This window comes from Natrix helvetica, assembly GCF_964273705.1.
Source record: "Natrix helvetica genome assembly, chromosome: 1".
Taxonomy (NCBI): domain Eukaryota; kingdom Metazoa; phylum Chordata; class Lepidosauria; order Squamata; family Natricidae; genus Natrix; species Natrix helvetica.
Window position 1 is genome coordinate 55,855,812 of NC_138548.1, and position 12,741 is coordinate 55,868,552.

Sequence of the window (12,741 nt, forward strand, 5' to 3'; positions counted from 1 at the left end):
GAAGCTCTGCAGTCTGCTATCTCTCCCATATTTAAAAAAATCTCCGAAATAGTTAAGTTGCTGGTAAAGTATTTTGCAGAGAAAAGGGGCACCCCACATACAAATTAGCAGAGAAAAACACAGCAGGCAGCAGAGAAGGGACGGGAGAACCAGTATGTAGACACATCAAATGAAAACATCAAGAGCTACTCTTCAGGGTGCTATGTGCTTTTATGACATTTGATGCAACATTTGTATATAGGTCCCTTGCCCTCAAAGGCTAAAAGTAAAGATAACGGTTTCCCTGTCCAGTTGTATCTGACTCTAGGGCACAGTGCTCATCTCTGTTTCTTGCCTGAGAGAGCCAGCATTGTCCAAAGACATTTTCATTTACCTTCCCACTAAAGTGGTACCTATTTATCTACTCACATTTGCATGCTTTTGAACTAGTAGGCGGGCAGGGGACTCAAAGGCTATGTTGAACAACATGAAGTTTTAGTTTGACGTCCGGTTGTACTTCCGGTATCTTCGGAAGCCTGATCTGCTCTATGGTCAGCTCTGACCTCTCCCTGTTGGAGGGTCCAAATTCAGACCATAGCCACCCTGAAGGGGTGGTGAAATAAAGGGGGACTGCCTGGCAGGTAGAGGAGAGCCACATCTCTCCTCCCTGACTTGGAAAGCCCCCTCATCTGAAGACGAGGAGCAGCAGCAGCCAAAATGGCCGTCATGAAGCCAGGGACAGCCTGAATAACCAAGACTGTGCTGGAGTGGAGAAAGTGAATGGAGTGTGATCTGGGTGAGAAAATATTTTTTTATTGGAAGCTGACCCCATAAATCTAAGGGGGAAGCATATTTAAAGCTATTTGTTGAAGCTGCAAATGGGCACACAGGAAAAATACCAGAGAATTGAAGAAGGAAAAAACCTGCTTTTTAATAATAAATAGAAACTTGATTCCTCAAAGCTAAAAGATGTGGTATTGAGAGCATTTTAAAATGCTGAAATTAGTCCCAAATTTCTCTTTACTAACATTGCTCAATTATTGGATTTATAATTTAAAAATAATTCAAATTGGAACTGTTAACAATATCAGAGAGAGGCTGAAGCAGACAGAAGCGAGACCGCCATCTGCTGACAAAAAGGGAGATATGCAAGCTTGGAAATAACTATTCAAAAAGACTGGAAATATCTGTTGAACACAGACCTACTCTAAGACCACTAGAAATTTGATTATTAACTAAGGACTTCAGTTAAGAGCCCCTGAACATCATTGAATATAATTGAACATATAAAGTAATTTGAAGAGGCGTGGATAACCTCCTGGTGAATTAAAATTGTTTGGACTGACTATTGATGAGACATTTAAAATTGTGACTTGGAAGTTTGACTTTTTGAATTAATGAACTCTGGACAGTGGACTAAAAAAGAGATTGACTAAACACAGATGCAACATAAGATGGAAGTGAGGAGAACCTAAACAGAATGAAGCTTTGACCGTATACTATAAACCAAAAATTGGGAAATTTAATACAAATAATAACAGACAATGATCACAATGAAGAAAGAATGGAGCTACCAGAAGGGAAAAGCAGAGAGAAATCAGCAAGAAGAAGATAACAAGGAGATATTGCCAAAACGAATAGTGATTAAGGAACTAAAAAAAAGAGGGAAATAATGTAAAAGACATTATGGGAGAAACATGAAGAGAACTGGGAAAAGAGATAGGAGGTAGAATGGATAGTTCTGGAATTAGATCATGGGAAAGGGTAGAGTTGGGAGAAAAAGTTAGATTGCATAGTCAAAAAGAAGGAATAAAAGACATAAGGGACAAATATGGGAGGAAAACTAAAAAGAAAATAAGATTAAAGGTTTGGATGCGGGTAAGAGATGAAGGATAAGGGAAAATAGAATAAAAGAATATTTTATGAATATATTTCAATAATGTGTATTAATATCAGAACTATACAGGATGGATTATTATAGCAGTGTGATAGATATCAGGATAAAATTTTAATATAAATGGATATGAAGAATTGGAAAAATAGATTTTGAATGACTGCACTACTAAATATGTATAAAAATATGAACAACAGTGGAAGGTTAGAACTTAACAATGGGCAAAATTTAGGGAAATATATAAATATATATATTAATCTAAACATGTGTATTAATAGTAGAATTATATGGATTCTACTATCCATATAATAGAAAGAAAGAAAGGAAAGAGTTTGAATAGGAATACCCTAAATGTATAAATGATTGTGATTGATACTAAAACTGTATAAGGATATATTGAATAATGGAAGAATGAAGGATGGAACTTTGATTTAACTAAGGAAATATGAACAACAAAATAGGTGGAAAACATGGCTTTGAATTATTATAGCAATATGAAAGGGGGGGAGTTAAAATAGGGATAGAAAATAGGGGGGGGATAATAATTATATATTAATATGTTAAGATACACAGAAGGACAGAAATATGGTTCAGAAATGAAGGGTGATAATAAAAGGCATGTATAAATAATATGAAATAATGGAAATGAAATGTAATATTTAGGAATAATATTATGTTTATGGGTACTGAAAAGTACGTTACCCAATTACCACACCATTCATGCATTGATATGTGTAAAGAATATAAAAAATAAAAATTTGATTAAAAAAAAACATGAAGTTTTAGTTCACCATAGATAATGCTGAAGTTAAGAACAAGTTCTATTCCTAACTCTTTGTTTTACCCCAAATCTGTACATAAGTCAGAACTCAAATGCTTTCAGGGACTGCTGAAAACAAACTGCACATTAAAGAAATGCACAACTTCAACAGTTTGTCTGCTCAAGCAAGAAGAACCACGTCTGCCATTTTTAGTAAGAGGCAGTGTGTTCTTACCTAAGGGTTGTCCTTAAGTCAGACATTTTTAACCCAGAGACTGCCTTCATTAAAAATATTAGGAACAGCATATTAAAAGGAGAATCAACATGGCAGAAAATGATGCCAAGCTGGAAGCCTGGGTGGGAAAAGATTGCCACATAACAAGATAAAGCTGGTGTAAAAATAGACTTCAAGTGAGCATTCTAGAGATACAGCCAAGCTGCCAAACATCATCTCACTGACTGCAGCTCACCTGACATTAAAGTTTTTATGAGGAGACAGAAACGTGATGAAGAATATAACGTTTAGCCAATCATATGGGTGACTATAGAAATAGAGGAATTTAAGCTATTTAAAACTTTGGTGCTGCCTTCCAGAGCAGGAAGCCTTTAGTCATTTTGACGGTGTGCATATGCCTTAGAGAAGTGATGGCTTAACCTTTTTTGGCCCCCGTGCCAAAAGCGGGGGGTCATGCGCGAGCATGCCACACCCATAATGCAATGCAAGGGACCATCCCCCAACGCACATGTGACCAGCGCCACCACCACCACCCCGCTTTAGGTGCGGTTTTTTAGCCCTCCCAGGCTCCAGAGGCTTTCTAGGAGCCTGGTGAGAGCAAAAACACCCTCCCCCGGAAGTCCTCTGGAAGCTTCAGGAGCTTTCCTGAAGACCCCGGAGGGCAAAAAATGGACCTACGGGGAACCCGGAAGTTCGGGAATGGTGACAAACCGGAAGTCACTTCCAGGAAGCCTCTGGAGGTGAAAAACGGCCTCAAAAGAAGGGTGAAGTCAGGAGCTGACAGGGCAATGTCTCATGTGTCATAGATTGGCCATCACGGCTTTAGAGTCATATTGACCCCTGACCACTGTCTGGACAAATCTCCACAGTTTTCTTGGCAAGAGTTTTGAAGCAATTTGCCATTGCTTTCTTCCTAGGGCGAAAAGAGAGGGATCAGCCTAGTCATCCAGTTGCTTTTGTGCCTAAAGCAGGATTAGAATCATAGTCTCATAATTTCTAACATATCTTAACCATTATACCAAGTGGGCCCTTTTTAGTAAATTACATCCAGTTAGTAACTATAGTTTCCATGAGCCATCCAAGACAATTCCAGTTACAACAGACAGAAAGTAAGCAACAATTCTTTAAGTTTTTCATCATTGTACAATGAACATATAAAGAACATACCTAAAAAATAATTGTAAGGAATAATCATATACCAGTATTGTTTGTACAAAATAACATATATCTATTAGTGGATAATAAGAGAAAATGAGCACAACTAATTGGGCATCTACACAGATGAATAAATGATGAAATGAGGCACATTGTAAAAGCAAAGACCATATTACAAATTTTCTCAACCTCACAATTATTTTGTTACTTTTATTAATGAAACTGCTTCAACTTAGTATTTCTTAACTTTGGCAATGCTTAAGATGTGTGAACTTCAACTCCCATAATTCTTCAGCCAATTGAAGCTTACATATCTTAAAATTATCAAGGTTAAGAAACATTAGTTTAACTGCCAGACATCAGATTTTTAACTAGAATAAAGGGACACAAACAAATAAAGGGACTGCAAAAAGTATAGATCTCCCTGGATGATACATGCATCTCAAATCAAGAGTCAGCATTCCAAATACTTGGATAATTATTTATGTACTAATTATTATGGTATATTGTCAGCTTCATATTTTGTAAATAAAAACAAAGCAAGAAAATTAGGTTCCCTTGAATTTCTTTAAACAAAAGAACACACTCCAGCATTCCTTCTGTTTTTAGGCTGTCCTTACAAACACCAAATGTATCTGACAATTTGAGGATCAAGTATGTATGATAGCATGCAATTATATTTACTTATCTGGGGTATCTTTGTCAGTGCCATTAGAAAGATACTAAGAGATGCCATAATAATCAGTTCCTGCAACCATCTGTATCTCAGAATTAAATGGTTATGTTCAAAAATAAAAGCATAGGGTCTCCCTTTCAATTACAGAAAAATACAAACATTAATAAGGATTGGAGACTTAACACATCATTTGCTCATTATTTTCTCGTTAAAGAAACATTTATTGCAGCTTTAGAGACCAAAGCCACAGAGTGCATTACAGGTAGTCCTCGACTTACAACAGAGAAAGATAATTGGTAGTTTACTTCCTTCTATCCAGGAAGCACTGCTTGAGCAGAGTCCACAGCATTGTCTGGGACACTATATATCCTCTTCACAACTTGTTTTCCTTGTTACTTTCTGGGAGGAGGCTTCTAGATTCAGTCAGTTTTGTTCCATATAGCATCAAACTTGTGAACTCTCAAGTTTCCTCTTTCCACTATATGTTCAAAATGGACAGTGGGATAGTGATATACTGTATTTTTCGGAGTATAAGACACACCGGAGTATAAGACGCACCAAGGTTTTGAAGAGGCAAAAAAAGTTTTTGCACTCTGCAAACCTCCCAAAAACGGCCCATTTTTCGCAAAAACAGGCCCGTTTGTTTTTTTTTCAAAAAAAGGGCATATATAGCCCTTAGGAGGCTTATAGAGTGCTCCTGGGGGGGGGGGCAAAAACAAGCAAAAATAAAGGGCCCGTTTTTCGCGAAATCAGGAGCGTTGTTCATCAAAAAAAGGGCATGGATAGCCTTATGGAGGTTTATAGAGTACTCATGGGGGGCAAAATTGAGCAAAAAATGGGTCATTTTTTGCTCATTTCTGCCCTCCCCAGCCCCCAGGAGCTCTCTAAAAGTCTCCATAAGGCTATGCACGGCCATTTTGGTGAAAGGGATGGGGTTTCAGGAGGCAAAAAATGCTGTATTCAGTGTATCAGCCTCTTTTTTGAGGGAAAAAGGTGTGTTTTATACTCCGGAATATACGTGTGTGTGTGTGTGTGTGTGTGTGTGTGTGTGTGTGTGTGTAGAGATATAGAGTGTCCTGCTTGGTTGGGGGGGTTGGACTAGATGATTTACAAGGTTCCTTCCACTTCTTAATCTGTAATCTCTATATGTGCAGGTATATATTCATGTATGTATATAGAATGTGTATATGTGTTTGGGTAGATATATACTTTCTCTTGAGAACAAGCAATAGAATTTCATTTTTACCATGGTCCAGTGTGCTCATAGTAAAAAAAATGACAATAAAGTTATCTTATTTTATCTATCTTATCTTAATTTATACAATTATTTAACTGTTAAATGTAAACTCCCAGTGTTTCTTGTTCCCATTTCTCAATAAAAGATGTGAGCAAAACAAAATGGTAACATGTTCTCTTATAAATAAATTCTACAAGCCTTAAGTAGATAGGAGGTAGCAAGACAAGACAGTGTTAGGTAATTGGCAACCAAATTTAGGGTCTAAGGGCCTGTGGTTTTGACATGTATTTGCTTTGGAAGTACTACCAAATCCTCAAATAGAATGAAACAAAAATAGCAGTGTGACTAAGCCTCATTTCTCACTTTTCTCACCCAAATGATCATACAAACTAGGTTATTTTTACATTAAATTCTTACTGGAAAGTTCACAGTTCCTTAGTACAGGCCATACAGCCAGTAAGCATTGATTAATGACCTCCAGTTACAAAGAAGGCCACTTGCCTTAACCAGAAAATAATGAATGCTATTGATCCAACAAGCTACTGCTATAGAGTTATTGATCACCCAATCTTTGGTTAAAACGGTCTTCATTTAGCAATTGCACAATTGCCAACACCTGGACCAAAGCACGCCTGTAATTAAATAGTTCGGAAGAGTTAAAGTGAGAGGTGATGGACAGATCTCAGCTCTCCCGCATTCAGTTATGCTTCTGAGCTATTGTATGTGTCAAGAAGAGTATTGATTTTCTATAAAAATAAGAAAACAAGAGGCACAGAGGGGGTGCAGAAGGTCAGGCTGGGCTGAAGAAGGAGGGGGAGGCTAAACACTTCATCTCTGTCACTTGCCCTGTCACCAAACAGGCGAGCATTCATACTTCTTTACCCAAGTTCTAAAGTAGCCACTTCAGCTTATACTCTTTACATCTGAGGAAAAAGAAAATAAGCTAAAAAAAACCAAGATGCAAGTTAATGGTTTGTCTCATATTTGACATAGTACAAAACATATAAACCCATAGGAATAACGTACATGAATACATCCAAACTATCTGTGTCATAAATGTGGGTGTATGCATAATTTTGTATTTATTTATTTAGTTAGTTAGTTAGTTAGCTAGTTAGTTATGGTTATGTAATGTATATTGGAAGTGGTGACCCCTTGAGAGCTGTATGAAACAAAATTTCATTTTAATGTATGCCAATTAGTGTACATTCAAAGTGACAAGGAAGTTATTATTCTATTCCACTGGTATCAAACTCACGGCGCCACATTACCATCATGTGACGTTTTGTGACCTTTTTCCCCTTTGAGGAGCTGGGTGGGCGTGGCCTGCACATGACACATCCGGCCCAAGGACCGCCAGTTTGACACCCCTGTTCTATTCTATTCAACAAAATGCTATTCATAATCTTGGCTATACTTTTCCTACTGGTCCCTCCAAGGTATAACTGACAACTATATAAACTTTATAAGTGGAACTGTTTTAGACTACTAAAATGCCTACTTCACTAAAGTATTATAGAACAGTGACATGCAATCAGGTGAGGCAGGGGAGGCACAGCCTCACCACTGTCATCATGAAAAGAAAAAAAATCTAAAAGGAAAAAGGCAAGAGCTGAGGTCAGGCTGAGCTAGTTGCTGCCTCACCGTGGATGACTCTGCTTAACTGTTTAAAAAAGCCTCTAAAAAAGCACCCTCTACTACAGGCAGGAGAACTGCATGCCTCATCTAGTCTGACTTTAGGTGTTTTATGATCACTCGAGCAGAGTTAAGCAAGGGTTAAAAGCCTAAAAATTCCTGACATAGTTGAGGCACGCAGTTCTCCTGCCTCATAGTAGAGGGCGCTCGCTTGGGCGGGGCTTCTTCAGAGGACCGGGGGCAAGAGCAGAGTTGAAATCCTCTCTGAAACAGCTGGAAAAGGTACCTGTGGGTCGGAGGGAGGGGGAGGAATTCAAACTTCATCCTCCTGGTGCGGGGCTTTGGGCAAAGGCTGGAGGGAAGGACTCTGGCTCGCTTGTGCTCTCCCCGGGGTGTAGTTTGATTGCAGGCAGAGCCACGTTGCCTTTTCAAACCTGTAATCAGTGAAGCTGGGCTGGATCCTTCCGGGGCTGGGGGAAAGTGTGTGTGCTCCAGTATGGCTCTTTGACTGGCTTCCTGCCTCTTCCTGTGGTCTCCTCACTGGTGCTCTTCCCTCCAATCCGTGTGTGTGTGTGTGTGTGTGTGTGTTTGAGAGAGAGGGAGTGAGAGAGAGGGAAGGGAGTAGGAGATAGTCCAATCCAACTTCTCTATGTGTGTGTGTATGTGTGTATGTGTGTGTGTGTGTGTTTGAGAGAGGGGGGAGGGAGGGAGAGAGGGAGGGAGGAAGGAGGGGAAGGGAGAAGAAAAAGAAAACGAAAGAAGGAAACTTCTTTCGCAAAGGAGAAAAACAAATGCTGTCGCTTTAAATTGGAACTGAGCATGCCTGGCTGTGGAATTCTGGGAGTTGAAGTCCACAAGTCTAAAAAAATTTGAAACCCACCACTGTGTCAGTGCCTCACCAGCCATAAACCTCACCGCACGTCACTGTTATAGAATGACACCTCTTGAACGCTGTGGACTTATGATTTTGATTAAGGGTGCAGAGGAATTAGGCTGGATATCTCTGTTCATTTAACAGAATTCAAAAAAAGCCTTACTTCAACTAATCTCTTCCTGACTGCTTCTGGGTTACTAAATCTAGCATTCTTCTGAATATAGAAAAGACCAACATGTAATTCAGGACTGAATCATTACGTATACTGCCCAACCAGTGCTGTCCACCTTATTTGACCTCTTACTGTCAGAAAAAATTGAAAGCTTCTGCTTTCCTAATAGTTCCCTGAACAGGAAAGGAAAACAACACACTATAATCCATACATGGCAAAAATAAATAAAATGAAAAGCACATACAAAGGGAAAAGATGGATAAATGATATGATTTTAATTAAACTCAAAATGATGAAAGAAAATATAAAGCAATTCTTGTACTATTTATTTGTATAAAGGATTAACAGTGAATTTAAGTTCCTTTACAGGATGTAATGATCAGTAGATTATTCTCTTTACCCAGAAATTGTTTAAATATGGTACTAGTATGTTCTTCCTGAACTATTATTTCTAATACATATTGAAAACCAATCATTAAAATCAATTCAAAGATTAACTCAATGTGACAATCCTTTTATATAATTCTATCAATTCAAAATTCATCCTATAAGCCATAGAAAACACTTCTACTCCTCAGTATCCTAATGACTCCCCTCTTTTTAGTTCTATCAAAAATTCTTACTTTATTTAAATATCAAATGTATAAACTATTAAGAAAGGTATTTTACTCATCGTATCTGACTACAATATCATACTATTCACATATTCAATCAAAATGTAATAAAATATTTTTGAAATAGATCAGCATTCAATGAAGTCTGAATAAAAGTGTAGCCAAATAAATTTTCTTAACTACACTCAGATAACACTCCCCGAGGTTACTCCAAAGATACTACAATATCTTCCAAGACCTTAGGAACTAAGGACGTAACGGAAGAACCAGTTGGGCCTCTTCTAAACAAATTTGTTTCATTCTAAGTCTCAATCAATTGCTCACATCTTTTATAACTGATGACAAGGAACTGTTCAATTAAAAATAGCACCTCATTGGCGGTAAATGGTTTCAGAGAATGCATGCAGGACCATTTCATCTCTCAATCTTCCTACAAGTGAAGAAATTTCACTTGCAAGGATGCTTGAAGTAGGCCAACAATTACATGAACCTTGACTTAATATTACAAGTTGCTAAACTCCACCTAGAACACGGGAGTCAAACTCATGCTGTCATGGAGTCGTCCCATGACGTATCGTGACATTTTTCCCCTTCACTAAACTGGGCATGGGGATCCGGCCCATGGGTCACAAGTTTCACACCCCTGATCTAGAACATATTATTCAAAACCAAATGCAATTCATCTAAAATGAAGGTGCAAGTTATATGCCTAGAGAATTACCAGCAATGGAAAGTATTATATATTCTCATTCAACATCATTTAATTAGGCTGTAATGTTTAGTGTTCTACTCAATCATTAGCATGAATTATACCATTTCAACTGATACTTGTTTCACAAAAATCAAAATAGCAGCATTCCTCTTGGAACATGTTCATGTCAACGTCATCCATTTATTTTCAGAAAATAAATAATATTTAAAATAATGCTGACTAAAGACTAAACAATCACATTTTATTCTTTTCTTAAACAAACACCGGAAATTAGTCTCACACAAAATGCTGGTCTATACAAGTACACCCTGCAAAACAGCCTTCCATAAATTATCTGAGAAGACTGGATCGAATTAGTGTAGTTCAAAAGGGAACTACCTAAAGGGAAGAGACCCTGCTTGTGAAGAAACAAAGTAAAATATTAGAACCTCATATAAGAGAAGGCATAGACATCTCACCATTCTGACATGTTTTCATCAGAACCCTGTTTCTGTTCATCTGCTTCACATTCCATCCTTTCATTCCTTCCCCCTTTGCTGAGGAAGGCCCTGGTCTCTGCTGACTCACAGAGTCCCCGGCCAGTTGATGTCCAGGGAGCATTCTCCTTCCAACGGGACAGGCGCTGCTTTTTAGCTGATTTGAATCTGCAACCCTTCTCATAAGTCCATTCCGATACTCGGAGCTTCTGCTGAAGGCTAGCTGCCACTTCGGATGTCACACGCTTAACTTTTCGACGGCGCCTTAAGGGTCGACAAGGTGCATTCTCAGTGAAGGAGTCTGATTCATGCCATGAGTGTTGCTTATTCTTGAGAGCTGTGCTGAGAGTTGGATGTTTGGCTACTGCCATGTCATCAGAGTCGCTAAAGTAAGCCGTTAGCACTTCCCGGCAGTCCTCCACAACTTCTTCTAGGCTGGATTCTGAAGCCCCACTATAGCAGCAAGCATGTTCTGCTTGGTGTGTAAGGTCTGAACGCCGCTTGCGTCCCCGTCTCTTACGAAGCTGCTGCCGCCGCTGCTGCCTTGGACTCAGAGTCATTTCTTCCCATAATTCATCCAGCTTGTTTTGTTCAGAGGTCTGCTCAAGAGCTGAGGCCAAATCATGTACTAGCTCATCCATCAGCAATGTCTACCAAAGTAAAAAGGACACAATTAAATCAGCCATTTTGCATGTCATTACAATGATAGAATTTATTTCCAAGTGACATAATATATTTTTCAAAAACTTACTTTGGGTTAGCTTTGCTTTTTAAAGAAGGAAAGAATAAAAGGAAGAAGATATAGTTATTCTAATATTGTGTTACTATTTACAGTACTATCTTAATAGTTAATACAGGTGTTAACATGGCCTCTGTAACATATACTTTAATGACTTCTTTTTATAGAGAAAAGAAACTTAAAAGAAAAACAAATGCTGATCCTGAAGATAAGAGAAGGTCTTCTGCTCAGTCTTTTTGAGGTGATGGAGACCTGTGAGAATGGCTGTAACATCCACCGCAGACTAATAACCCAAATTCTGTGTGTTCCATTTCTGCCGAATGTCACGTAGATGTAATATACAACCGTAATACCTATCTGTTTATAAGTGTCTCTCACGCTAAACTATTTTACAGCATCAAAAAAGGCATTGGCCTAAAATCCATGATGTAACCATGGGAAGAAAACAACAATAATGGAAGGGACCATGTGTAAAACAGGCAATGTAGATAAACGGAAATGAGTTATATTACAAGGGGAAAGTGATAACTTAATACAATAGCACCTAATTCCTCTAAGAACAAGCATCTTCCTGTTCTATATCCATTCTAACCTTGCCAGATTGAGAGAGAATAGTTTTAAGGAAATGGAAACGATATTTCCTTTCTGTAATCAGACCTATTATCCAACTGGTGTCCGAATTAGCTATCTTATAAAAAGATCGTCGCTGTAATAAAAGCGACTCTCCCAATTCTATTTATTACACCGCCAGAGGCTGTTGCAAAACAAGCAAGCTTGGCCGAAACTGGGGGAAACCGGTTCTAGACAGCGCCGAGAGGGTAAACAAATGTCGATCTAGTCCACCCACCCGCCATCTCCTCTCCCAACACACTGGGGGAGGCATTGGTCATCACCTGCTGTTGCTGGAGAGCACTAGCCGAAAGGACCGAACGCTCTTCTGCCACCGGACAACAAGGATCTTTCGTCCGATCCAGCGGGGCGCTTCTTCTACTCCGAACCCCCCCCCCCGACTCTCTCACATATAAATCTCCCCCCCTCCCGGCGCCACCGCTGTTTTCTTGAGCTGCTGACCCTCCCAAAACACGGGTGTCCCCCCACTCCCACTGCCCCGGAGAGTGAAAGGCCTCCTCGACCCACCCCGGCAGTTCTCCCACCTTTCGTTTCCGCGGCTAGGCCACCGCCGCTCGGCATCGGACGCTCCCCGCTTCACGCATCGGCCAACTCACTCGGCTCCCGCGACAACCTCCCCAACTCCTTCGCTACCGCCGCCTCTCTAGGCCTTCCCGTCTCGGCGCGGAGGCAGCTCCAAAAAAAAAAAAAAAACAGCTTCCGGTCCTGGGAGGGGAGGAGGCATGCCGTCAATTTCCTGAAACAATGACGTAACTGCTCGCCTCTGTACCAAGGGCTGGGAGGGTCTCTCGGGCTCTCTCGTGCCGCGCTCGGAACGAGGCGAGGCAAGGCTAAGCTGAGCGCGCGGGCGGGCGGGAGGTCGAGGGAGGGAGGATGCTGCTCCGCCGGCACGGCGACTTTTTCCCTGCTAGGGGAGGACTCTCGCTTGACCACTCCGCTTCTCAGGAACTGCT

At 39.9% G+C, this 12,741-nt stretch overlaps 1 protein-coding gene across 10 annotated transcripts in view; it reads right to left on the minus strand.

Moving 5' to 3' along the window:
- GPATCH2L (G-patch domain containing 2 like) overlaps positions 1–12,490 on the minus strand; it is a 54,647-nt gene extending 42,157 nt beyond the window's left edge. For 5 of the 10 annotated variants that reach the window (XM_081947969.1, XM_081947967.1, XM_081947970.1 and 2 more), the window contains exons 1-2: positions 12,313–12,489; positions 10,402–11,069 (exon numbers count right to left, since the gene is read on the minus strand). In XM_081947969.1, the coding sequence (XP_081804095.1) occupies positions 10,402–11,060 (659 nt within the window). In that variant the 5' untranslated portion in view covers positions 11,061–11,069; positions 12,313–12,489. Of the gene's footprint in view, positions 1–10,401; positions 11,070–12,312 lie in introns of all 10 variants that reach the window. The other 5 variants (XM_081947971.1, XM_081947972.1, XM_081947976.1 and 2 more) reach the window with 3 other exon arrangements.
- Positions 12,491–12,741: the final 251 nt, after the last annotated feature.